The following is a 24869-nucleotide window of genomic DNA, read 5'->3' as shown; positions in this document are numbered from 1 at the left end:
CTTCTCCAGACAGAAAGCAATGTGATTAAACATATACACCTCTTCCAAACTTATTTCCATATTTGTCATTCTAAGCAAGAAAAATCAGCTCAAAGGTGGGGGGAGGGACATGAAAAGGGAAAGGGGAAAAAAAGGAACTTCAATAACAACAACAAAGGGGAAAATACCCTGCTCTGATCCCTATTCAGTCTCATAGTTCTTTCTCTGGATGAAGATGGTTCTCTCCATCCTAAGTCTATTGGAATTATCTTGAATCACCTCATGGTTGAAAAGAGCCACGTCCATTGTTTTGCTGTTGCTGTGTCCAATGATCTCCTGGTACTGCTCACTTCACTCAGCCTCAATTCATGTAAGTCTCTCCAGGCTTTTCATCATTTCTTATACAACACTAAGATTCCATTACCTTCATACAACAAAACTTATTCAGCCATTCCCCAACCGATGATCATCCACTCAATGGGAACAATATTCAAATGACATATCTATATACAGGCAAGATATATGGGGATGAGTTGGAGATTCCCCAGAGGGAAGGCTCAGAGGGAAAGGCTTCTTGCAGAGAGGGATTTTAGTTGAAGGAAGCCTGGGAAGCTAGGAGCCGGAGGTAGGGCTGGGGGACAGCCAGAGCAAAGCCTGCTGCCTGTGATGGAGCAATTTATTTGAAGAACAATGTCATTGGATCATAGAGCATATGGGTGGGGAGTAAGGGGCTGGACTTGAAAGGGAAGGAGAGTCCGGGTTAAACAAAGGTTTTTAAACAACAAAGAGCAGCAGGAAGGCCTTTGTTTGAATTGTGAAAAGCAGATTAATAAGGCTGAAAAGGTAGGTTAGAGCCTAGTCAAAGTCTCTAAATGCTAAATAAAGGAGGTAGCTTTGATTTTTAGAAGCAGTGGAGAGCCACTGGGGTTTATTGAGCAGGGCAGCAATACAGTCAACCCTGTGCTTTAGGAAGTTGCTTTGGCAGCTTTGTGGAAGGATAAATTGGAAAGGGGAGAGACTTAAGGTGCGGAGACCCGTGAGGAAGCCATGGCACTGACAGGATGTGAGTGGAAAGAAAAAGGAGTTCAGAGAGCTATGGAGGTAGAATCCGTAAGATTTATAATAATATCTAGCATTTATATAGTGCTCTCATCTGACTTCCACAATTGCCCTGGCAACTAAGAGGAAACGGAGGCATCCCAGAAGCTGAGTAGCTCAATGTCACATCGCTACAGTAGAATTTAAACGAGATCTTCCTGGTTCAAAATCCAGCATTCATACCCATCCTGACACCTAGCTGACAACGGATTGGTTATGGGGAAGTCAAATTCGATGACTGTAAAGGGCCTTTACGGCTGTAATTACATACGACCCTTCTATTCTATAGCCAGGTGTGCCTCTTGCCTTTCATTCCAAAGCATGGCTGGCAAATGAGAGTCGAGATTGTGTGACTTAAGGGATATCTCTGAAGAGGGTCAGGGGTAGTGTGTCCCTTTGGACAAGTAGTAGGAGAGCCTGCTGGTGGCTGGGACCAGGATCTCATTCATTAAGTGAATGGCTCAAGGTGCCAATTTCTGATTTTATAGCCCTAGGGATCTAGTTTTTAGTAACCCCAGCAATGGCCCTGGGAGTTGCTCTCTCCATCACTTATCCATCTGGCTGTTAATGAACCAGCCAACAAATTATCTGTTGAGCTCATCAAGCTGGAAGAGTTCATCTCATTCAATCTCTTCCCCAGGTCTAATTTTTCTGATGGGGAGCCATCTGAGGCTGGGAGCAGGGAAATGAGTTAAAGATAGTCACCAAAATCTGCTTCCTTCCTCCAAATGTTTTAAAGCACTTTCTCTTTTGGCCCTTACATGACCATCCTGTGAGAGAGATTAGAAATGATTATCTCCATTTTATAGACGAGAAAAGATTTAGGAAATTTAAATCATTTCCCCAAGGTCACACATTTCCCAGTGTTGAAATTTGAGCTATAATTCAGATTTTCTCTTTCCCAGTCTAAAGGTTTTTCCACTATCAGAAATGCAGCCAGCTCAGAGCATATTTTGGGGGAGCCTCCCTTCCCGATTCCTAATTTATTTATCCAGTCAACAGTAGCTCTTGCTGGCATGTTTGATCACCCATTCCTTGTTTAAAAATTTTAATATGAACTTAAATACCCCCAAAAGTATTTTTATAAACATAGCTGAACACATGATTCTATATAAAATTGTGAATTTCCATTTCATAAGGCTTATTTTTTTTAAATGACATAACTTCTACGTATTATTTCCAACGTTTGTTCTGCTTATCTGTGCTTCCTTCTAAATCTGTTATTCATTTTTGCAATAAGAGGAGAGGGGAAGGGAAGGAGAATACTTGACACTAAAATTCTGGTCTGTCTTTCCTCCTCATCCCAAATCCTGTTAGAATTTCCATCGATTGCTTGCCATCTAGGGGAGGGGGTGAGGGAAAAGAGAAGAAAATCTAGAAACATAAGGCTATGCAAGGGTCAATGTTGTCAAATTATCCCTGCATATGTTTTGAAAATAAAAAGCTTTAAAAATTAAAAAAATAGCATTTCCACCGAATTTCCCTTGGGAGCCATCTATGCCTCATCTTCTCAAGGTGGCAGAGTCACCAATACAGCGGAACACCTCTGGCCCCGAGGTGACTGGTTCTCCCCCCCAGACCCTTCCCCACCCCCTGACGTACAATTATCTGCTCTGGCAGGCCTGGTTTGCGAAGTGCTGTGAACTCCTCAAGGATGGAGATTTTTCTCCCCCCTCCCCCCCTCCCGCCTTCCTTCCTCCGTTCTCTCCCCTGCCCCCACGGAGAGCCAAGGCGTGACGGACGGCTGTCGGCATCAATCTGGAAGATGCCCCAGGAAGATGGATGTGGAGGTTCCCGGCTCTCTTTGCCAGGCTCCAGTAACTTTTAATTTATTCTTCCCACCCCCGGCCTTGTTTTCAATCTTCTTCCCGTCTCGATCATTTAACGTGTGACGTCCCCCCCCAATCATTCCCAAGCAGAGGCGTTTCCACGGGTTCCCATGTTTCCACGTATGACAGGCTGCGGGCTTTCCCCTCCCGCCGAGCAGAACCCTCCCTTCTGACTGCAACAGGAGCCCCGCGTCAGGGTGGGATGAGGAGACCGAGCCCCAGCACATAGTAGGTGCTTGATCAATGTTGGTGGGTTAAGCGGTCCCTCGAGCAGCAGAGGAAAAACCCAAACAAACAGGAAAGCCGTCCGGGGCCCCAGCGGAGGGAAGGTCGGGGTTTAGAGACCATTTTTAAGGCAATCATTGTTCCGAAACTCACCCGAGGAGAGCGAGAGGCATTGTCCAAAGTGACGCGGCTGATTAGCGGCCGTCCTAAGACAGGGCTCCCGGGTTCCCCGTTCTCTCCCTCCGCGGCTAGACCACAGGAATGGGGGGTAATACGGAGAGACGGGCGGGGGGGCGGGGGGGGGTTGAAGTTTATTTCCTCAGCACGTCCGCGTTTTAGCCGCACTTCTTCCTCCGGCTCTGTCTCGGGGAGGATTGATTTGCAATTCAGAGGCTTCGCCTTTCGCTGGAGCCCCGGGCTTTTGAAGGTGTGCGGCGCGCTAAGTGCCCAGCCGGAGAAGCGCTGCGCGTCTGCCCAGCTCCCTCAGGTCCGGCTAAAGGGGGAGGAGCCCTCCGCGCCGTCTCCTCTGACTCATCCACGTCTCGGTTAGGGAAGCAGGCCCGGAGTGGCCGCCGGCTGGGGCCTTCTGATTCTCCCGGCACAGGTGGGCACCGAGGCTGGGGCTGCTCTGCGAGCCTTAAAGGCTGTCTGCACGTCAGCTGTTCGGATTCTTTTTATTATATATGCACACCGAGATTATCCTACCCGGAAGAAATGGGCAGGGAAATGCATGGGCGTTCATAGCGCGGACAAGCTCGTGTCCTCCCGGGTGGGCAAGTCTGCGCCTGGGGGCGTCGCGTCGAGAAGCAGATGTGCACGCGTGAGGAGAGGCCGGCGTGGCCCCAGAGACGGCGCTCGCGCGTGCAGCATCTGAATAGGCACGCTTGTGCCCAGGATGCACGGAAGCAGGCATAAGTGCATGCACGCGCGGGTCTCTCCCCAGGCACGGCGGAGCACGCACGCACGCACAGGTGAGTGCCCGCAGGTGTCTGCACGAGGGAGGCACCGAACCGCTCGGCCCCCGCCCGCCCGCTCGCTCTTCTCTCCTCGCGGGCAGCCCCGCCCTTCCCGGGAGCTTGGGCCTGGCCCCGCCCCCTCCCCGAGCTCCGCCCCTCGGGCCGAGCCTCGGCCGCCGCCGCCGCGGGGGAGGGGAGGCGAAGAGGGGGAGGAGGAGGGGGAGGAGGGAGGCCGCCCGCCGCCCCCGCCCTCCCTGCGCGCTGCTCGGCGGCTGTCCCATGTCCCCGGGCCCGAAGCCCCGCGGCGGGCGGCCCCCCCCGCGCGCGGCCGAGGTGGGGCGCCTCGTGTCCCCGCCCCGCGCCGCCGCGCTCCCCCGCGCCCGCCGGGGACATGGTACGTTCCAGTGGCCCCGCGCTCAGCCCCGCCGGGGGGGCTTCGGCGGCGGCGGGGAGGACGCGGCGGCGGCGGCGGCGGCGGCGGAGGACGAGGGGCTTGGGCTTGGGCCAGTGAGCCGGGGCCGAGGGCGCAGCAGCGAGCCTAGAGCCGCACCCCCGCCGCCCCGGGCCACGGCCACGGCCGGCAGCAGCAGCGGCGGCGGCGGCTTCGCCCCTCGCTGGCACCCGGCGGGCCCCCCGCGGGCTGGCATGACTCTGTTCGGCAGCGAAGAAGCGTGTCGGAGATGTGAGTGCCGCGCGTGGGCGGGCGCGTGGGCGCGGGCGGGGGGCGCGAGCCGGGAGCGCGCGGCGCGGCCACCCTCCCACGGAAGGCCGCAGCTCGCGGGCGCGCACAGCGCGCCCCTCCCCCTCCCCCGGCCGCCCCACGCGTGAACTCCGCGGGGCCTTTTGTTCGCGGGCCGAAGGCCCTGCCCCGGACCGTTGGGGGGCGGCGGTTAGCGGGGCCGGGCCCATCGGGCTGGGCCGGGCGAGCCGCCCCGCCCCCCTGCTCTGCCGCGGCATCCCCTCCCCCACCCCGCCGCCCCTTCCCCCGGATCTCCTTGAGGTTCGTCCTCTCCCCGGGAAAACTGAGGCCTGGGTCAGGGAGGAGCCCTGGCGTCCCGGCGGGCACTACGGGGGGCCGGGGGGCATTGCCAGGACCTGCGAGGTCAGTGCATCGCCCACGTGCAGGGCGAGTTGGGGGCCACCATTCAGGGTGACCTTGGCCAAGTCCCCCTTGCCCTCGAGCTGCAGCTTCTGTAAAATGGGCCGGGCCGGGAGGGAGGCCGGGAGGACCAAGCCGGGGGTCCGGACCGGTAAAGCCCCCAGAGGAGAGGATAGGGGAGTGGGCCAGCATTGCCCCCCAGGTACAAAGCCCGACGGGGTGGGGGGAGGGCACCCAGCCACGCTTTTCCTTTGTCACCCGCTGTCCACTGGGCTGGGCCTGGGCTTGGGCGTGCCCGAGGGTCCCTTACTGCTCCGCATCGTGACCCACCATGGAGCCAGCGCCGGTCACGCCCCTCCACCGTTGGTGCCTTTCCTTTCAAGACCACCCCCACAGGGGCCCTCATGCATCTCCAGTGACACAAGGAACAGGCGAGGCTCCGCTTGGGGGACATGCTCCCTGTGGGTGAGGCCGGCCAGACCGGGCCTCCCCTCGGCCCCAGCGGCCAGAGCCCAGGGTTAAAGGCTAGAAGCATCCCCCCTCCGTTTGTCTCTGACCACCGCCGTTCTTTATTTGGGAATCTTTTTTGGGGGGGGGGCGTTCTGCCCCAAAGTGGGCCCCACCTGTTCTCCCCGCTTTCATCTAGAAGGTGTAATTGTGTCTGCCCCTCCACCCCCAGCCCCTCATCGCCTCGGGTCCCATCTTGGTCCTTCACCTCCCTCTCAGCCCCCCTCCCCTGCTGTTGTCCAGCTGGTCTGTCGGGCCTGAGAATCGGGACCCTGGCTGGCTGAGCTTCCTGGGGAGGAGGACCACCTGCCGAGTCCCAGCCCATGCGCCCGAGTGGCGGGGTGAGCTCTTTGTTCCCCTGGGGCTGCTGGGCCAGCCCGGCTCCTGGCTGTCCGATGGGAAGATCAGAGGATGGAGCTCCCACTGAGACCTCCATGCAGGGCTTTGTTCCCATCCCTGCCATCTTACCGGGCTTGTTCTCTGATGGCAGAAGCAGAATCTCCCAGAAGGCCCCCTGTAGCCAACAGTGCTCGTTGTGGCCTGGGGCACAGGTGGGTTAGGAAGGCCTAAGGCCCAATCCTGCCCCTGGCCCGGGCACTTGGTGGGGCTCCCGAGCTGCAGGTGCAGGGCTGGGGAGGCCCCACGCCCAGAATCCCTCCGCAGACGGGCTCAGCCTGTGCCTGGGGAGGGCTTACGAACCTTTGTGCATCCGTTCCTTCCTTCCTCGGAGGAGCACACCGGGGATGTCATTCCTCCTTCAGGCCCGAGGTTGTCCTTTGCCAGCTGCCTCTTTGTTCTGGCTCTGCCTTTTGAGAGCAGAACAAACCTAATCCCCCTTCAAATATCTGATGACAGTTACCTTGGCTCCCCGAGTCTAGCCTACAGCTTCTGCCAGGACTGAGGGCACTGGAAAATTGGGAGGTGAAAAACTTGTCTGTTGGGGCTAATGCTTTTCCTCCTTTCATCACGCTACTGTGAAAATTAGAGTGTGACATGCCTTGAATTCATCAGAAGAAAAATGGCCAAAAAGTTCCAGGTAGAATTATGGCTGGTACTTAGCTCGGAGACACTTGTAAGCACATCCCACGAGACCCCATGCGTTCTCTAAGTTCTTTTACTCTTAGTGGGGGAGATTTTTAATCTGGAGTCCACCCCCCCATTTCCCCCTTCTAGAACTCTGGGTAAGACACCAATATTTTCACTCATCTCCAAATGCACATGATTTAAATGATTCTGAGAAGGGGTACCCCAAGCTTTAGCAGCCTGCCAGAAGGAGGGGTTGTGTTCTAGAGGCCTTTTTGTCTGTCCCCTTGCTCACCCATTTCTTCCCTGCCTCCCGTCATGTCTCAGGAAGCCCATCGGGGAGCATGGGGGGAAGAAGGGGGGCGAAGAGCAGCTGCTGCCACTGCCGCCTGTCTCAGCTTGTGGCTGTAGTGTCAGGGCTGCCCGGCCCGCAGCGTCCTTTGGGGTCCCTAGAGGAGTTAGTGAAGGGAAGTGGCCCCTCTACGGACTCGACCTCCATCCCTCACCTTGCTGATACTTGTCCTAGAGGGATCTTAGTGATCCAAAAACCGAGCCGTACTAACTTCAGCTTTAGTAACGTTACTAATTTCAGCCTCTGAAGTGTGGCCGGGATTGTCCTGTGTGCCCCCTGCCCGGGGAAGTTCAGAGGCATCTGAAACATGTCCCCTTGATATTTGTGAGGAGCTGGACAGATGTGGAAATCAGATCTCTACCCGACGTTCAGACCTAAGTGTGAGGCTGACGGGAGGAAGGCGGTGAGTGGGGAGCATTGTTTGGTCTGTCACCTGTGTGGCCTCCTCGGGGGTGACCAGCCCCTCTCCAGCTTGGTGGATGGTCTTTGAGATGCGAAGGTCTGCACATTCATCCCACCGTGTCCCAGGGCCTGCGCTCACAAACAGAGCTGGAAGGGGTCTTATCCTTCCTCCCAGCCCTCAGTTACAGGTGAGGAAACCGAGGCTGAGGAGTTCGGGGACATGATCAGGATCTCTGAGCTAGGATTTGAATCCAAGTCTTCCTTACTCCAGTTAAGAACACTGTCCACTCCACAGTGCATAGCTAAGGGAGAGCTCGCTTGAGTTAATTGAGGCTCTTCTGCTTGCTTGCTCACATCAGGGTCAGGCAACAGAGCCAGCAGAAGGATGGGCAAGAAGTGAAGGGCAGATCAGTCCCTGAGGCAGCCAGACCCCAGGCAGTCAGCGCAGTTCTCTCTGTGCACCTGCCCTGGGCCTCCCATCCCTTCTTCTCGGGTCTAGACTGTCCCTCCTTGAAGTGTCAAGGGTCGGGGCAGGGGGGTTAAGGAAGGCCTGCTGGGCTTGGAGCACCTCTGCCTCTGGGTCTTGGGGCTGGCTGGGAGCAGGGAGGCATAGCCTGGCACAGAGCGGGCAGGATGCTGGCATATCACCACTTACATAGTGTTCTAAGATTGGCAAAGCTCTCTCCCATCAACCTGGCTGCCCTGTACAAAGAAAGGCAGGAGACTGCCCTCAAGGAGATCACAATCTAATGTGGAAGACGACAAGCAAACATAAGGACAGAGAAGCCCTAGATAGGATAGAAATCTAACAAAAGGAGATGGCGTAGCGAAAGGGTGCTGCTGGCTTCACGGGGTGGTCAAGATCATGTAGAAGACCATGGGTGTGGAAGTATTTGGCCAAGTGGGAGGCACTTGCTAATGTGAATTGACATGTTTACCTCTTGAGAAGGGAACTAAAGCTCAACTTGGTCCCACTACCTTTTGCCTTCCTTCCCCATCTCCATCATTGAGGTAGGTCTATTGAGAAGTACAGTTTTTGAGGCTGGATTTAACCAGTGAACTTTGAAGATGATGGAATGACTGGGAATAGTGCTCTGAAATTCCTTCAAGGCCGGGCTAGGAAGGGAGGTTAGGAACACACTGAGTTTTATGGTTGGACTAGCCCTGAGACTACCAGGGACACATGCAGAAGTCAGACAGCTCCAAAATATGAGAGAAAAGGCTTCTCTAAATTAGAATCTGTGGCTGTTCCAGCTGTTATTTGAAACAAATACACAAAGTCATAAGATATAAATGCAGTTTTCAAGAGCCGTAAGTAATCAGTCACGTGAGAAATCAGTCTAGATTACGCTAAAAGAATATACATTAGGAGAATTGTGGGGCTTTAGTCTCATACCCAACAAAGTGTCAAAGATGAAAAGTATTGGAGGGGCTGTGGGAATCAAACACAAATGTTGATGAAGCTGTGAATTGACTCATTGTTCTTGAAGATGGTTTGAAATTCTAGGAGAAAAGGCTCTAAACTTGATCTTTAATCCCACAAATCTCACTTTGGGGTCACACATCAAGGCAGTCACAGAAAGCCCCAATATATATGTGCATATTAAAAACACTTTTTTATGGTAGTAAAAAACTTGAAACAAAAGTGAGTCCACATGAATTGGAGAAAAATTAAACCAAGTTTTGTTGATTATGGAATGGATTATTGTGCCACAAGAGGAGGAAACTAATTCTCTGAAACTACAGAGCAGTTGCTGATCTGCATTGGGAGTTTAACAGTTTTTTACCAGTGAAATCACAGATCTGGCTGTTTCCCTCCTTCAAAAACTGACTCTTAAGACAAATACCAAATTATCAGAGCATGGGTGTTGACTACCCTAACAGTCTTTCTGGGCTCTTGTCTCCTCTAGGCTCACTCCCTCTGCATCTCATGTGATTTTCATGCTTGGAGATTAGGGTCCCCTAGAAGAGTGGCTGTTGATTTGGATTCTAGAGCTTAAGGGTAGCTGTCCCATAAGCTCTATAGGTCCTGAGGCCCCACCAGTGTGCTTACACAAGAGCAACCAGGAGAACAGTGACCCTAATTATGGAAAGAAAAAGCTAAACTCGGTGATTTTATGGTACCAGGGAACAAAGGATGAAATATTCCTCTTTTTGGCAGAAAAGTAGAGAGCCCCTTATGTTTTAATGGCATCCCTGGTTAGAAGGGGTCCCTGTGTGGTTGATACTGGGGAAATGTGTTTGGAGATGATGGGTCTGAAAACAAAAAGACAGGAAAAATTTTTTAAAATAAGTTATCGAAGCGATCCTCATTCAGCCTTAAAGATTTCTGAAGCCTATTCTCAAGGCAGCACATTCACTTTTAAATAGTCCTGTTTTCTCTGCTATAAGCCTCAACTCACCTCTTGATACTTGCATTTTAGGTAGCCACTTTTGGCACCTGGCCCAAACATAACTTTGTCCTCCCCTCTCCATGTTGGCTGCTCAGATATTTGGAGAGGAGAGTCACCATTAAAAGGCTTGCTTGCAGATGCCTTGACTAGCAAAGGCAGCAACCCCTCTCCATCTGAGCTACAGGTCTTAAGTTGCAGTAGTTAAAAATTTAATCATCCAGCAGCCCTGCTGGTTCTCACTCCTTTCCCCATTGGTTCATTCGTTGGTCAAAGCAGCACCAAATCATTAAGTCAGATGTAGACGGTCAATAGAGGATTCCTTAGACAGCTTAATCTCTCTCTAGGGGTAGGTTCAAGAGCTGTTGTGACTTAGGAAAAAATAAATTAGAAAAAGACGCACCTACATGTCTGTAGACAGGTAGGATCTGGGACAGAGTTGGAATTCTAGGAAGATGTAAAGACAAGTTGCGGGAATCCTGCATTTGAAAGGAGGGCAGCAGAGGTGTGGGGCAGCAGAGGCGTGGGTCCCCATAACGAGGCTGCACAGTGTCGGTTCTCTGGGGACTTTCTCTGTGGCCCTGCTCGCTCGCTCAGGAACACACTGTTCCTTCTATCTCTGGAGGTAGGTATTCTCCCCACATCTGGGGTTTTTGCCTAGCGCTTGTGGGGCCCTGCTGCCCTGGAACGCCTGCACTTAGAGTCCTCAGAAAACCCAGTAAAAGGAGATGTAGAACAATTCAGCTTGCTTGGAGTTCCACCTGCTGGTTTTCTTTTTCCTTTGGAATCCACTTTTATATTTGCCCCAAAGAAGGGTGTGCCTTGGAGTCAGGACCTGGCTTTGCACCTGGGCTCTCGTGCAGAGGAACCATGTGCCCCACTCTGCTTCACGTATTGAAGGGAGGTTGGATTGGAAAGTGGAGAGTAAAGAGTTAGAGACCAGTTAAGAGACTCTTGTAATAAGTTCTGTGAGAATGAGCATCTAAATGAGTGTGGCGGTGGGATGGTCAGGAGACTGAAGCAGGCTGATGGTGATCGGAGACTGGGAAATTCTTGGTTCCCATATGACATTGCTGGCCAAAGGACTCTGAGTGACATCCACCCGCCCCGTGTTGGGATGCAGGATGATGTTTGGGCCCAGTGAATGGTGGGGAGGCTGCTCCCATCCTTAGGCGTGCTGCCTGCTTTGGTCTCCTAAGTCCCATCTTCTCGGAGGGAGGGGAGGTCTCGACTAACTGGCACTCTGAAGAATTTTCTCCTCTTGCAGGACTGTTGTGACTATGAAAAAGGAAATTAGAAAGACTCATGTCCATGTTTACTGAATGGAGTCTTTGGTTGATGTCTGGAAATTGTATGGCTTCCCTCTGGACAAGGCTGCTGGCAAGTTTTCTTGCTGATGTTGCTTGTTCTGTGCCTTGCACTTGATGTATGGTGGGGGAAGCAGAGTGCTTTGTGCTTTGTTGGAGAAAGCTTCACATCTGTTGTTCTTAGCGACTTGCTCAGGTAGAGCCTCCTGCTCCAAGCCGTTTGTTCCATTCTTCATTGAAGCTTGGGGGCCTGCACACCTTAGGTTCCCTCCAAACCTTCCCCATTTCCACCTTTTTTACTCCCACAGCCACGGCCTTCACAGGGACCTCCCCAGACTTCTTGGGCAGCCCTTGCCTCCAGCCTCCTTGCCTTGGTCGGTGCTAGGCTGGGCTCTGGGGCTTTGCTCTGGCTTCTTCTCACCACTCCTGACTTGTCTGGTTTCCTTCAGACCTTGGCTCAGGCTCCCTCCTCCTTCAAAGATCACCATCCTATCATGCTGTATAGATCGTGTCCTTAGAACGTGAGCTCCTTGAGGGTGAGAACATTATTTGTTGTAGCCCATGTTTAGGATTGCCTGGGACATGGTAAGTGTTTAGCAGGTGCTTGTTGGCTGATGGATACCCAGGGCAGCGTTTTTTCCTGTTCCTTATAACCAATTTACAGCATGCCAATAATCTTTTAAAGATAATTCTTGGTATGGCAGTTCCTTTAAAGTGATTTTAAGTATAAAGTAAGGTGTCTAGTAGCAAGAACTGGAGTCAGATCTGGCTTCAGTCACAGCTCTGACCAGAGGCGGAAGAAAAGCCCCACATGGAGCAGCTCTGGGGCAGCAGAGTTGGGATCAAGGGGATGCCCATCAACTGGGGTGTTTGACTGTGATGGAGTGTGTTGCACCATAAGAAATGAAGAAGGGGACGTTTCTTGAGAAACCCAAGGAAGTCTTGTATGAACTGATGCAAAGCCGGCCCAGGAGAACGACTAAGAGAGAGGTTGAGCAACATTGTAAAGACTTGGGGAGTCCTCACAGGGTGCCCGGTGCTGCCTGCTGTCACTTCTTGACTGAGGTGATGGCCGGGAGGTAGGGGCCAACCTGGACATGTGGTTTTTTCTGGACTATCCATTTCTGTACATTTTGTTTGTATTTTCTCAATGGATAAGGTGGAGGTGGGAGGAAGAGAATTCTGCGCTAAAAATAAAATAAAATTAATTGCAAACATGTCACAGCTCTTGTCACTAAATTGTGTGACATTGGACAAGTTGCTGCATCTTGTCTCCATTTGTGGTCTTAAAGTGGAGTTGGATTAGATAATCTTTTAACATCCTTTACAGCTTTGAACTTGTGGATCTTTAAAACAAATCCAGATTAATTGGGGACTTCTACTTGAATTGTCAGTTTGTTGAATTTATTTCACTAAAGACCAGGAAGAGAGTTTAAAAACAGATGTTCTAAATCCCCCTCTAATTTCTCTCTGGCTCCTCCCCCAGAACCCCAAGCTTTAGTGTCTGGGTCAGTATGCACTTGGTGAGACTCTCCAGGGGGTTTCAGCACTTGATTGAACCTTACGCTTGCTAACAGGATACAGCGAACCACTGGCAAGTTGTGGCCTGTTCTGCCCCTTTGGGGGGTGGCAGATTTCCAGGCCTCTTCTATTTGCCCCAGAAGCCTGCTTGGAGAGGGATGGGGTCCCAGGAGCTCCTGAGCCTTTTTCTCCCCCAGAGCACAGAAGGTTTAGATGATACTTCTCACCTGTCCTTTGGTTCCAGAGCCTGGGAGAGGAGAGCTGTAGGCCCCTTACTTTAGATTGGGGAGGAAACACCTTTTGTTGCTCCTGAAGAATCTTTTCTGAACTCAGCTTTTCCTGCAAGGTCTTGTGGAAGCAAATGTAGGTCTCATATCCCAGAACCTAAGTCTTTTTGGGTTGGGGTGGCCCTGGTCCAGGTCCCCAAGGAGGACTGAGGGTGCAAGGCCGCTTTGGGCTGAAGTCTCCACCTCTGGCATCTTTAGGCATTTTTAAAGTTAAGGTTTCTTTGCTGGACTTCTTTCCCTCTCCTTAATAGCCTTGCCTACCCACTAGCTAGCCTGCTTTCTCGTGCTTCTAACTGCTCTTTCTCCCTCCTTTTCTCTAGATTTAGACATGGCCAGAGACCCCAAAGGGAGCCGGGCCCGGCCTGGCCAGAAGCGACAGCACAGCGCTACCCTCTACCAGTGAGTCTCTTTCAGAGCTTTGGGGACAAGCTGGCCAAAGGGCCCAAGGAGAGTGGGGCTGGGGGAGGCTGGGGGGCCACTCATTCCACTGGGTCTGGACCCATGCCTCAGACCAGCTAGGGACGCAGAGGCTCCACTCCATCCTCTTGAGCCAGCACGGAATCCCCCCGGGGTGATGCAGCACAAAGCTGGGCTTTCTGTCAATCCTTCCCTATCACCCTGGCTTCTCGGGGACCCAGAGGAGTCTGCTAGCCAGAACCAGGCCAAAGTTGGGGACTGATGGCTTGTGAAGGCTGTGGCCTGGAGATGACCTCTGGCCCTAGCCTGCCCTAGGAAGGTGGGCATAGGCTTGTCACCCCCCACTGACCACCTATAGCATTCACGGGTCTCTGCTGGGTGAGTCTTGCTTGGGATGGGGCATGGCTGAGCATCCTCCTGCTGAGAAAAGGGATGGGGGGGAGCCGGAAGGGGGAGGGAAGCAAAAGGAGGGAGAACCAGCCCAGGGAGCTGCTCAGGGGCCTAATTACTTAGCTTGTTGCCATGGGGATGGTCCAGGAGTGCTCTGGCCTGAAGAGGGAGAGGTCTGCTTTCTGTCTCATGAATGCTGTTGCTGGCAGCTCCCTTTTCCTCCATCAGTAATGGGGCCAGCTCCAGCCAGGTAGCTCTGGACCTATTGTTTCATTGGTCCCATCTTGGTGACACCCAAAAAGCTGTTAAGTGCTGCTGTCTGCCATTCTCCATAGCCCCAGCTCACCTCTCCCCATCATTTCTCCTGTCCTGTTTATTTGGGTTATTCTCCACATCATCCTTCAAGGTGCTCTCCTTAAAGCTCGGAGCCTCCACTGATCTCCCTGTGGGGTGGGATCAGAAAAGCAGGAAGAAGGAATAGAGGGTGGGGAACCTGACAATGGGAGAGATCTCCGCAAGGCCTTCCACCTCGAATTGGTGAAGACCACTTGGCATTTTCTCTTTGATTTATCCACCATTTTTTACGTACCTGCTGTGTTTGGGCATTGTAACATTGGGAGAGATTCAAATTTTAGGTAAGTTATGATTCTCTCTTTATGGAACTTACAGTCTTTACCAATGTAGGATTAAAGGGGGGGAAATGAGATGATTGAAGGGTCAGGGAAAGATGGACTTGGCCAAGAGATATCCGTATATCCACATTTCTCCTTTTTCTCTCTTTTTTTGTGGGAAATCAGCAGCCCTATAGTAGATGTGGTAGGTTCAGAATCATGAAGACTGTGATTCACATTCATCCACGTCAGATCAGGTCTCTAGTTCACGTCAGAGAAGTGCTGATCCCCCCTGGTGAATTGGAACTCTCCCGGGTCAGGTTCAGAGCTGTTGCTTGGGTAGAGCGCAGCTGCTGACTGATGTCCAAATTTAACTCCCGTCTCTTGGTGGAAGATTCTCAGACCTCCTTGTCCTTCTGCAATCTCTCTGCTGACCCGATCCGGCATCTCTGCCTGCCTTGCGGGTGTCTCAAACTCAAAGTCCAGTAGACAAGGGAGACTCAACCCCTCCCTGCCCCCGCCTCCCCTGTTACTGCCGAGTCCCGGAGACTCTCAGCCCCTCCTGTATCCAAGCTCTCCTCTCCAGACACTGCCCTGGCCCGCCCCAGCGGCTGCTCCTCCTTCCAGCCCAAGGGTTTTCCTGAAGTGCGGGTCTGCCCAGGGCACCTCGGCCCGCTCCAGAGGCCCCTTTTCTCCATCGCAGCCCCTCCTGCCTCTGTCGCCTTCTCCCGCCTAGCGGCCTGCCTCCTGGCAGCGTCTCTCCCAGACAGAACTCTCCCCTCTGCACTTCCCTGGCTTCCTTCGGGCTCCCGCTAAAACCTGTCCCAGCCATGCTTAATGGCAGGGCTTCCCTGGGCCGAGTTTGCGTCTCCCCAGTTAGGTTGTGAGCTCCTGGGGGAAGGCGCGCTCTTGGCTCGGGGGTCCTGGGCCAGGCTTTGCTGAGGAGGGGGCCCTGCCCACAGAGTAGAGCCGGATGACTTTGGGCATCCCCCTGCTCAGCTTTGGGGCCGGCCCGTGGGAGTCCCTGGGCCCAGTTAAGGGAATGATGCTTTTATCTTAAACTCCAGAGACTAAATTTAGACTCTGTGGTCCGTGCAGAGTGAGAAAAGCCCCTAAAAGGCTTGAGGGCCCTGCATTGGCCGGGAATCGAACCCGGGCCTCCCGCGTGGCAGGCGAGAATTCTACCACTGAACCACCAATGCGCCAGCTGCCCCGGCCCTGGCTCACAGCTGCCCAAGTAGTGCGCCTGAGGCCCCCTGCTGTCGGCCTGTGGGTCTGCAGCCATGTGGGGGGGAGTGGGGGAAGGGCAGGGGCTGGCCTCTGCCGCTGCAGTGGGGACCAGAAGGGGGCGCTCAGGCCGGGTCTTGGGGGCTGCGCCTTGGTTGACTTCCCAAGTCAGCAGGCCCCATTGTTCCTTCTGCTTTTCCCCTGGAATCTCCCAGTCTTCCAGCTTGCCCTCACTCAGGGAGGGGGGAGGGGGAGCAGCCTCTGGTGTGCTGGGACATCCCCCCATGAGGCAGGGGCCTGGGCAGGGGCTGTTGCTGGAGGTGCTGCCATTGCTTCTATTTATTTTCTTTCTCTTTTTTTAAGCTTCTGTCATTTCTGGTCTTGCTTCTTAAAAGCAGGGATGATGCCGGGGGCCTGGCCCTGCCCGGCTTCCAGAGGAAGCCCGGCCCTCGTGGCTCTTTGAGCCTGGCTGAAAGCTGCCTTCCGGAGCTCCCCCTGCCACTCGGGCCTGCTGTCCAGCCCCTGCCCCTGGCTGACGGCTCCATTTGGTCGCACTCTAAAAAGCAGCCTCGGTTCCCTAGGTTAGCATCTTCATCGGTTCCGGAGGCTGGACCCCCCGAGCGGGGGCCCGTCAGATCATGTCCCCGCCCGGCCCGCCTGTTCTGGGGCTGGTGTGTTGGCCAGGGCCGGCTCTCCTGCCGAGGTCCCTCCTCATAAGCCAGAATAAAAGGGGGGAAGCTCAGCGGAGCCTGCCGGGCCGTGGGCCGCCGGCTGCTGCCTCCGCTCTCTCGGGCCGGAAGCTTTCCGTGCTCCTCTGAGCGGCCGGGAGCCTCCTTGGGGCCCGAGTTTCTCCTCGGCGCTGGGGCTGCAGCGCACTTTGTGTTTTGTCTCTTGGTGAGCAAAGGAAGCCCCCAAGGTTTGTTCTCCTGGGTCAGCGGTACAGACGGACTCCCTCGCTGCATCCCCATCCCCTTGTTGCTGCGCTCCAGCTGCTGTCTGTTCTCCAGACTGTAGCGGCCTTGGGAACCAGACGTGATTAGCCCTGGTGGGAATCCCTTCGATGGCCCTATTCTGCCCAGCCCGGTGAATGATGGTTTGGGGTCTGAGTGAGGGATGGGACATTCTTTTCCCTTCCATGTTGATTAGAAATAGCCTTTGCCCTTTGCTCCCAGCACTGGCCCCTTGGAGAGGCCTCCTGGAGGAGATGGGGCTTAGTTTGATCTCTGGCTTATCGTCTTAGTTTTAAATTTGCTCCCTCCCTGACCTCTTGCTCCTCTTCTTGCTCCATTTTGCTGTTAAGGACATGTGAACAATCTCTCTTTTAAACTCTTATTTATGTTCAACTCAACCCCATTTGGGGTTTTCTTGGAGTGGCTTGCCATTTCCTTGTCCAGTTCATTTTACAGATGAGGAAACTGAGGCAGACTGGGTGAGGTGCCCTGCCCATAGTCACCCGGCTGAAACAAGTCTGTCTGAGGCTGAACTTGAATCTTGTGGACTTTGCTTCCCGCCCTCCCCCCTCCCTCAGCTGCCTCCTGAACTAGAAATGGGGCTGTGGGCAGACAGACAGCCACATTTACGGGATAGCAGCTTCCATGCAAGCTAAAGTCCCAGATACTTCCAGCTTTCCCCTGCTTTTCCCCTTTTCTCTATCTTTCTGCTTTTTTCCACTTTTCATTGCTTCTTTAAGATCTTTTCAGTTTCTCTGTACTCCCCACACTCGTCCGCGGAGCATGTGACGGTTGCCATGGGCTGGCTCTGCGGGGGTCCGGCTCTGTAGCTTTGCCAGCCCGGAGTCAGTAGCTCAGACTGTGACCGTGGGTGGTAAAGGAGAGCCCATTCCTGGGGCACGATGGGGCTCTCCCCCCGCTGAGATTGGGATGTCGGTGCCTCCTGTGCTCCCCGGTCTTTCCTTCTATCTCAGGGGAGCCTCGGCCCGGGGCTTCCGCCCCTTTGCTGCCGCGCTCGCTCAGCTCTTGTTCTTGGTTCTGCTTGGCGTCTGTGGGACCCCCCGCATCGTGGGGTGTCTGCTGCCGACTAGCCCCTAGGCGCAGGCCTTTCCCCTGGGCTTCCTTCCTTGCCCGATAGCCTGCGCCCTCCTGCTGTGCTCCCCCAAAGAGGACAACAACCTGGCAGTGATGGGGGCCGGGAGTACTAGGAACAAGGGGGATCCTGCCCTAGGTGGGTGAGGAGGAAAGGAGGGAAGCGCCCTTTTGGGTCGGGAAAGAAGTTGAACCAGAGCTGGTGGCGCGGCCAGCCAGAACCTGAAGGCCAGGAGGAAGCCGGGCGGCTCCGGCCAGAGCTGCTGGGCCCTGTCCCGCCTGTGGTCCCGGGTGTCCCTGACTTGGGGGCCGGCTCGGGGAGCCCCCGGGTGATGGTGACCTTGGTGTTTGCCGTTTCCTCCGCAGCAGTAACTGTGACCTGAACTACGAGCTGTATCGGGAAGACTTCCCCTACAGGTGAGTGCTTCCCCCTCGGCTCGAGAGCCCCTTCCTGGGGCTCTGCTGGGAGGGGCACCCGCTGGGCCGGCCCCGAGGCTGTGCTGAGGCTTGAGCTCCATCCAGGGCGCCCCCGCTGTTTTTTAGGGTCTATGAGTATCAGAGGATCCCCCCACTTATCAACCGAGCGCCTGTCAAGAGCAGACGGACTCACATGGGAACAGGGGGCAAGAGTGGCCTCAATCCCCACATCCCCCCACGAAGCAACAACCCACCCCCTGTCCGGACAAAGTGTGAGTGGGGAGATGGGGCGGGGGGGGGGCGTGCCGGGAGCCACGACCCAGACGGCCTTCCCCTCCCGCCGGCCCCTGAACCCCCTGTCCCCGCACAGTAAGAGCTGAGGAGCTGCACTCGATCAAGGGGGAGCTGAGCCAGATCAAAGCCCAGGTGGACAGTCTGCTCGAGAGTCTGGAGCGCATGGATCAGCGGCGAGACCGGCTGGGAGGTAAGGCTGCCCCGGGGTGCGGAGGCCAGGTCCCCGGGAGGCTGCTCTCCAGACACGGCAGGACCATGGAACGCCTTCGGGCTCGGGGGTGGGTGGGGAGGGGGTGTCACCGGTGCCGGCTCCTTCTCCCCGCACAGCCTGGGGCAGGAGGGGCCCTCCTTATCCCCATTTTACAGATGAGCAGACTGAGGCAGGCAGAGGGGACGGGAGTTGACCAGGGTCCTAGAGCCGGCCAGGTAAGAAGCTCCGTGTGCCGTCTGGGCTTTCTGGCACCGCTCCGACGCTGCTGCCCCGGTGGCAGCCGGCTCCATCCCTCTCCATCCCTCTCCACTGTTTCTTCACCGCCTGAACCTACTTCAGGCGGAACTGGTTCCATTTTTCACCAGAAATGCCCCGTTCACTTTGGCCAGAGCCGTGTGGAGGGGGCCGGCCCGCCCTAGATGGACTTGGTGGGAGCGGCTGGAGCTGCCGTCGGACCGAAATAAGCTCCTTGGGGACAGGGAGGGGGCCGACCCTCTGTACCCCCGCACTGAGCAGGGGGACCCCTGTGTTTGTGACCTTGGGGACAGTGAAGACGGGCCCATGGGCCCCGGGGGGCAGAGGTGGGGGCGGGGCCAGGCACCCTGGGGAGGCCCAGCCTTCCTCTCAGGGTGGCTCTTGTTGCGCAGGGCCCCAAGACAGCGAGAAGAAGGCGGCCTCGGCCGGCGGGGAGTCCTCCAGTGCGGCCCCGGAGGCCCAGCGGGAGCCCAGGGGCAAAGAGAGCCCGGAGGCCAGAGCTCGCAGCCGCAGGGAGGCCGACAGTGCGGAAGAGAGCACGGACACGGAGGAGGCAGTGAGGGTCCGTGTCCACGCCAGCCCCGCTTCCCCCAGCCCTCCTGCCCCTGCGCTGGTTGGGGAGGCATCTCGTTAGCTCCTCCTAGGGGAGAGGGAGAGAGAAGTGAGCGCTGGACCCCCCCACTTAAAAGCTGGAACTGGTCATCGTTCCAACCTTCATTTTTTGTGAAACGTTGGATTCCAAGTTTTTGAGTCAGCAAGCACTGTGATCTAGGTTAAATACGCGCAGTCCTTGTAAACATATCTCCATGTTGCCCTGTTGCGCAAAAGAAATCAGACCAAAAAGGGAATAGACGACGGGAAAGGAAAAAACGAGCAAGCAGGTGGAGAAGCTGTGTTGTGGGGAACATTTGGGCTCTGTAGACCTCCCTGGGTGCGGACGGCTCCCTCCATCACAAATGTGTTGGAACCGGCCCGAATCGCTCCCGGGGAGAAGAGCCATGTCCCTCCCAGTCGATCCTCACGTCACCTTGTTGATGTACGAGGTTCTCTGGGTTCTGAGAGCCCCCCATCCTCAGCTGAGAGATGAAGGAGCTGGGATCTCTCTTCCCTCCCAGCTGGCTCAGCTCCTTTTTTTGGGGGGAGGGGGGAGAAAGAAATCGGACTGAGGTGTTCTCCTCTGGCCCAGCCCTGGGTGCTGAGGTTCTCGGGCTCAGACACAACCCGGACACAGAGCCCCACCTCCCACTGCGTTCAGTTTCTCGTGGTTCCCCATTTTACTGTGGGACACACTTTCAGGGAGGCTCACGAGACCACTGTGGTCTCTTCAAAAACTCCATTTAGATCCACCACAGACGGGGGTCTTCTTGGAAATGAGTCCACGGCTGACTTGGCTCCCTCTCCCCCACCACGTTGCCTCTAATAGCTCCTTCAAGCCTTTGACTCGGGTCCTCTGAGCAGCCCTGGGGAGGACTAAAGACATCTTTTTCCCTGTACAGATGAAAAACCACACATCGGACCCTGACGGGAGCCAGTAGAAGCACTGGGGCCCTTCCTGGGTCGGCCTCCCAGCCTGTGCCACGTGAGACCTGCCCTCCAGCCTCTCCTCCAGAAGCTGGGCACAAGTCCCTGAGGTGCAGGCCTAGAGTACGGGCCTGGGGAGGCAGGAAAATCCAGCAGGTCTAGAATTTCCCTTTGAAAAAACTCCACCCTCCTTTCCTCTGTGCTGTTTCCCCCACCTCATGAAAAAGGGGTTCCCTTGGTAGTAAGGCTTGGCAGGACGGGCATTTGGGGAAGTGTCTGGGCCAACAATTCCAAGTTCTTGCAAAATCGCTCAGTGATGATTTTCAGTTCCCCGTCCCCACCAGGTACCCACTCAACATTTCTTCTTGAAGAAACATTCCCAGGGATAGAACTGGTACCACCCCAGCCCCCCATCTCTCGAGCAGTCAGTCCATTTACAACAGTATTGGCTCGCTTCCTGGCTCCACAGCAGACACAACCCAGGTTTTGCTCTCAAAATCAGCCATCTGACACAGAACCCCCCAGTGTTCCTTATGGGGCTCCCCCAGCTTTCTTTCTGCCCAGCCAGTGTCGGGGAGACATTGGCTGCATACCCCCTTATCCCTGTGGCGTGAGAAAATGAGATCGATACCATTCTGTGCTTTCTCTGGTCCCTGAGAACCCCTACCAAGCCAGGCCAAGGGCAGCGCCTCAGCTCCCGGTGGCTCATCAAGGTTCCCCCTTTTCCCAGGACCCCGTGGCTTCAATGTTTTGCACTATTAGCCTTCATGTGACCCCTTCTCCCCCAGCCCCTGCAGAATTCCATACCCACAGTGGTGCATGGGAAATGAGTTCTGTTTCCGACAGGTGCGTTTCTGCTCCGTAGAAGATAAGTCAGGTCCTTGGTCGATGTTGCCCCGGTTAGCCCTGTTACTTCCTTGTCCCCCCTTCCCCCATGCTGTCCTTTCAGAACAGGTGTAGTTCATTCTTATGTCCAGTTTCTAGCTTGTCTTCTTGCTGGTATGATACTGTGTATTTCAAATCTGCTCTGGAAAAGTGTATTGTGTTTAAAGGAAAAAAAATTAAAAGTTTGTATTTCTTTTCTCTGGTTAAATGGGTTTTGGATGAGTTCCTTCTCTGCTCTCCCCCAACCACACTGCAGGCCCTAGGCTTCCTGGGACCAACACTCAGATCAATCCCAAACACCCAGATGGCCCTTGAACTCCTGGAAATGTCCACATCTTTGCTTATTGAGGGGATGGGGACCCCCCCCCCTTGGGCAGCTCAGCTCTAAATTCCTTACACATTTGTGTCCCAGCCACTGGTACCCAGGCCTCTTCAGGGCACCCAGCCCCAGGAGCCACGGCCAGCACCCCATCCTTGACCTAACGCCATATTTTGGGTTCCAAGTAGACCAAATAAAGCCACTCTTGGCAGGGCCCACTTTGGCTCCATGGCAGAGTCCCAAGTGACTGACCTGGTGCTTTCCTGCCTTTTTAGAGCCACCTGCCAGTAATTTCAGTAATTGTGACCACCTGGGGGGGGGAAGGGCCGGGCCCTGCAGGCAGTCAGGCACTTGTTTAGGCCGATCCAGGTATCAGAAAACTGCCCCCCAACCTTGAGGTCTCCCCAATAGGAGCACCAGCTTATGGGGCCCTCTTCCTTCCCTGCCTGTCCCAGTCTAACACCTGGGGGCTCAGAGGCAAGGAGGGGAGAAATCCCCAATTTGCCAGTACGGGAAGCCCAAGAGGCAAAGGAAAACAGCTCGTCAAACGCCAAACAATCTTTTAATCAACATATACAGAAATGGCTCCGTGGCTCCAAAGGCAACTGTCCCCCCAAAGTCTGTCACTTGTAGGAAGGCACTTGCAGGGTGGGGGTCCTGAGGCCGCTGCAGGGGATTGGGGGTGGGCGGTGATGGTTAGAACAGGTTTGGGGATCGCTGGGGAGGAGGAGGCCGGTGATGGCCGGTGCCGCTCCCCACCCCCCCCAGGCCTCGGGGAGGAAAGATGTCAAGGCCGGAGGGGTTTTGCACCAGTGTTGGCAGCCTCGAGTGGGTCGGGGTTGCAGCAGGTCAGGGGGAGGGGGAAGTGGGGTTGGGTGGGTGGGGCTCCTGAATGCCCAGGCCTTGGTCCATCGCCTGGGGGTGAGGGGAAGGGGTGGCAGCAGGGGGGCAGGACTGCTGCCATTCTGGGGAGAGGGAGGAGGGAGGTGACAAGGAGGATGGGGATGGGTCCTCCTCCCTCCCGATGGGGGCACTCAGGCCTCCAAGTCCCCAGCTGGGTCGAGGGTCATGGCGTTGGCATCGGCGGCGGAAGCAGCAGCAGCAGCAGCAGCAGCCTCGGAGGGGGTCCGGGAGGGCGCGGCGGCGGCGGCAGCATCGGCAGGTCCGGGCGCGGCGGGGGCCGGGCCTGGGCCAGGCGCCGCCGCCTCACCCCTTCGGCGCGCGGCGCGGAGCAGGCACTGCTGCAGCACGGGGTACAGGCGCTGGCAGCCCTCGAGGCCCAGGCGCACGGCGGCCGCCCAGCTCTCCGCTTCGCCCGCCTCGCCGCTGCCCAGCAGGCCCGCCACCTGGTTGAGTACGGGCAGCAGCGCCACCGTGATGCCGGCGGCGGCGCGCTCCTCCTCGCGGCGCGTGGGGTCCAGCAGCCAGGCGGCGTCGGGGCCCGGGCCGCGGCTCAGTGCGCAGCCCACCACCACGTCGTACATCTCGACGCCCGCGTCCGCCAGCGCCAGGGAGGCGGCCGTGAGCGCGGCGGCCAGTGCCGAGCCGCCGTCCTCCAGAAGCAGCGCCGACACCTCGAGCTGAGCGCGCGGATAGCGGCCCAGGCGCACTGCGGGCTCCAGCGCCTCCTGCATTGCCAGCGCCAGCTCGCGCTCCTCCGTGCCGCCGCCCGCGCCCGCACCTCCCGGCCGCCGCCGCCGCGGTCCCGAAAAAGGCGCCCGCCGGAAGTCGCACACCAGGCGGCCGCCCGCGCCGGCCGCCGCCGCCCCCGAGCGCTCCCCCTCGGCCGGCCGCGGCCCGGACACGGCACACAGCACCTTGGTGCGGCCGGCCTCTAGGTAGGCCGAGCCCTTGGCCTGGCTCAGCAGACCGGCACGCGCGTATACCGGTCGCAGCCGCGCGGGATCGCGGGGCCCAGCCGCTCCGGCCTCCCCCTCATCGTCGTCGTCTTCCTGGCCCGGCAGCGCGTACAGCGAAGGCGGTTGCGATTCCTCGGGCCCGCGGATGCGCCGGTGATCCCCAGGCATGTTTGGGATCGCCGGCGCCGCGTCTGAGGCCGCTGGCCGATTCCGCAGGTCCGCCTCCGGCGTGGGACCCTCGCCGTTTCCGCCTGATTTGGGAGAACGCTGCTCCGCGCTGCTTCCCCCTGCTGCCCGGGGTAGAGAACTGCGACGGACCCGAAGCGCGCATGCGCTGTGGGCTCGGAACGCGGCCCGCGAGCGCCCGGGAGAGCGGCATGCGCGGCTGTGCACGCCCCTCGGAGGGTGGCCGGCGGTGCCCTGGCGGCCGTGCACGGACCTCCGAGGGGGGCTGCCGGCGCCCCCGAGGGCGAGCACGGACCCCTAGGAGTGTCGGGAGGCACCTGCGGCCAGCGCCCCCCGCGGGCGGTGTCGGGAGGCACCTGCAGGCACGCACGCCAGTGGAGGACCGCGCTTAGGTGTGAAAGGCAGAAACCCTGTAAAAGGTTCAAGGGGCGGGCACCTTTAAAGGGCACGGGGCGCTCCTAAGCCTCCGTGAGAAACTCAAAGAAGTCTGGTTTGTCCGGAGTTAAGGAGCCGCAAATCAGCCTTTCCTGCTTTCTTCCTCTCTGAGCAGAGCTGACGGGCTCAAGAACCGGCCCCCAGAGAAGGCCAGATGTCTGTCGGGAGGTCATGAAGCGAATTTGCTGCCGCAGGTGTTGCTCGCGAACGAGTGTATGCTTTTAACAACCTTGCTGTGCTTAAAAACTGTTAGGAAGGAAGGAGAGAGGAGGTTCGGAGGTTTTCCCTGGAACGGCCTCTCGGCCTGCCTGCATCGTTGGCGTCCCGGCCATTCTGCTGGTCAGAAGTAGATCCCGCAGCACCCGAGGGCGCAGCCAGCAGGCCGTGGCCATGTCTGTCCGGGGGGGGGGCACTCTCCGTGCACCTGGAAGGGCTGCAGCAGAGCCCTGTGGCCGTGGGCCTCTGAGGATGAAAGCAAAGGGCTCTTCCCTTCCACTCTCACTGAGACCCACTATTTTGTGGGTGCCCTGTTCCATCCTTGTGCCAGATAATCCAGAGGGCCCATGCACCTGGGAAGAAGCACAATATTCTTGGGTATCTGAGGAGGCCACAGGTTACCCTACAATTCTCCTGGAAGCCAGATCATGCTTCTTTTTTCATGTGTAGTCCCAAGGTGTCTTCTCCATCCCAACCCTCCAGGCTCCAGGGAGGATAGCGGCTGCTTTCCCGTCATTACTCCCCAACCCCATAACCTACATGCAGCAGTCTCCTTGAAATACTTTGCAAACCTCAGGCACTCTGTATCAACCATCCTAATTTCCACCT

General features: G+C 56.3%; 2 protein-coding genes and 1 non-coding gene across 3 annotated transcripts; 1 reads left to right on the top strand and 2 right to left on the bottom strand.

The window, feature by feature from the left end:
* The first annotated feature begins 4366 nt into the window (after positions 1–4366).
* LOC127546400 (heterogeneous nuclear ribonucleoprotein C-like) lies at positions 4367–21453 on the top strand. The gene is made up of 7 exons (XM_051973529.1): positions 4367–4769; positions 13296–13374; positions 18029–18079; positions 18206–18351; positions 18450–18563; positions 19232–19401; positions 20336–21453. Exons 1-7 carry the CDS (start codon positions 4367–4369, stop codon positions 20372–20374), a joined length of 1002 nt encoding a protein of 333 aa, XP_051829489.1. The 3' UTR covers positions 20375–21453.
* Positions 15525–15595, bottom strand: TRNAG-GCC (transfer RNA glycine (anticodon GCC)). The gene has a single exon. It is a non-coding gene; the product is annotated as a tRNA-Gly (tRNA).
* Positions 21454–22107: 654 nt separating the features above from the next.
* EXOSC6 (exosome component 6) lies at positions 22108–23720 on the bottom strand. The gene has a single exon (XM_051974635.1). The coding sequence runs from the start codon at positions 23589–23591 to the stop codon at positions 22599–22601; it is 993 nt and encodes a 330-aa protein (XP_051830595.1). The 5' UTR covers positions 23592–23720; the 3' UTR covers positions 22108–22598.
* Between the last annotated feature and the right edge of the window lie 1149 nt (positions 23721–24869).

Source organism: Antechinus flavipes, chromosome 2 (assembly GCF_016432865.1).
Source record: "Antechinus flavipes isolate AdamAnt ecotype Samford, QLD, Australia chromosome 2, AdamAnt_v2, whole genome shotgun sequence".
NCBI classification, from domain to species: Eukaryota; Metazoa; Chordata; class Mammalia; order Dasyuromorphia; family Dasyuridae; genus Antechinus; species Antechinus flavipes.
Note: the sequence above shows the minus strand (reverse complement) of the source record. Positions and strands in the feature narration are given on the sequence as shown.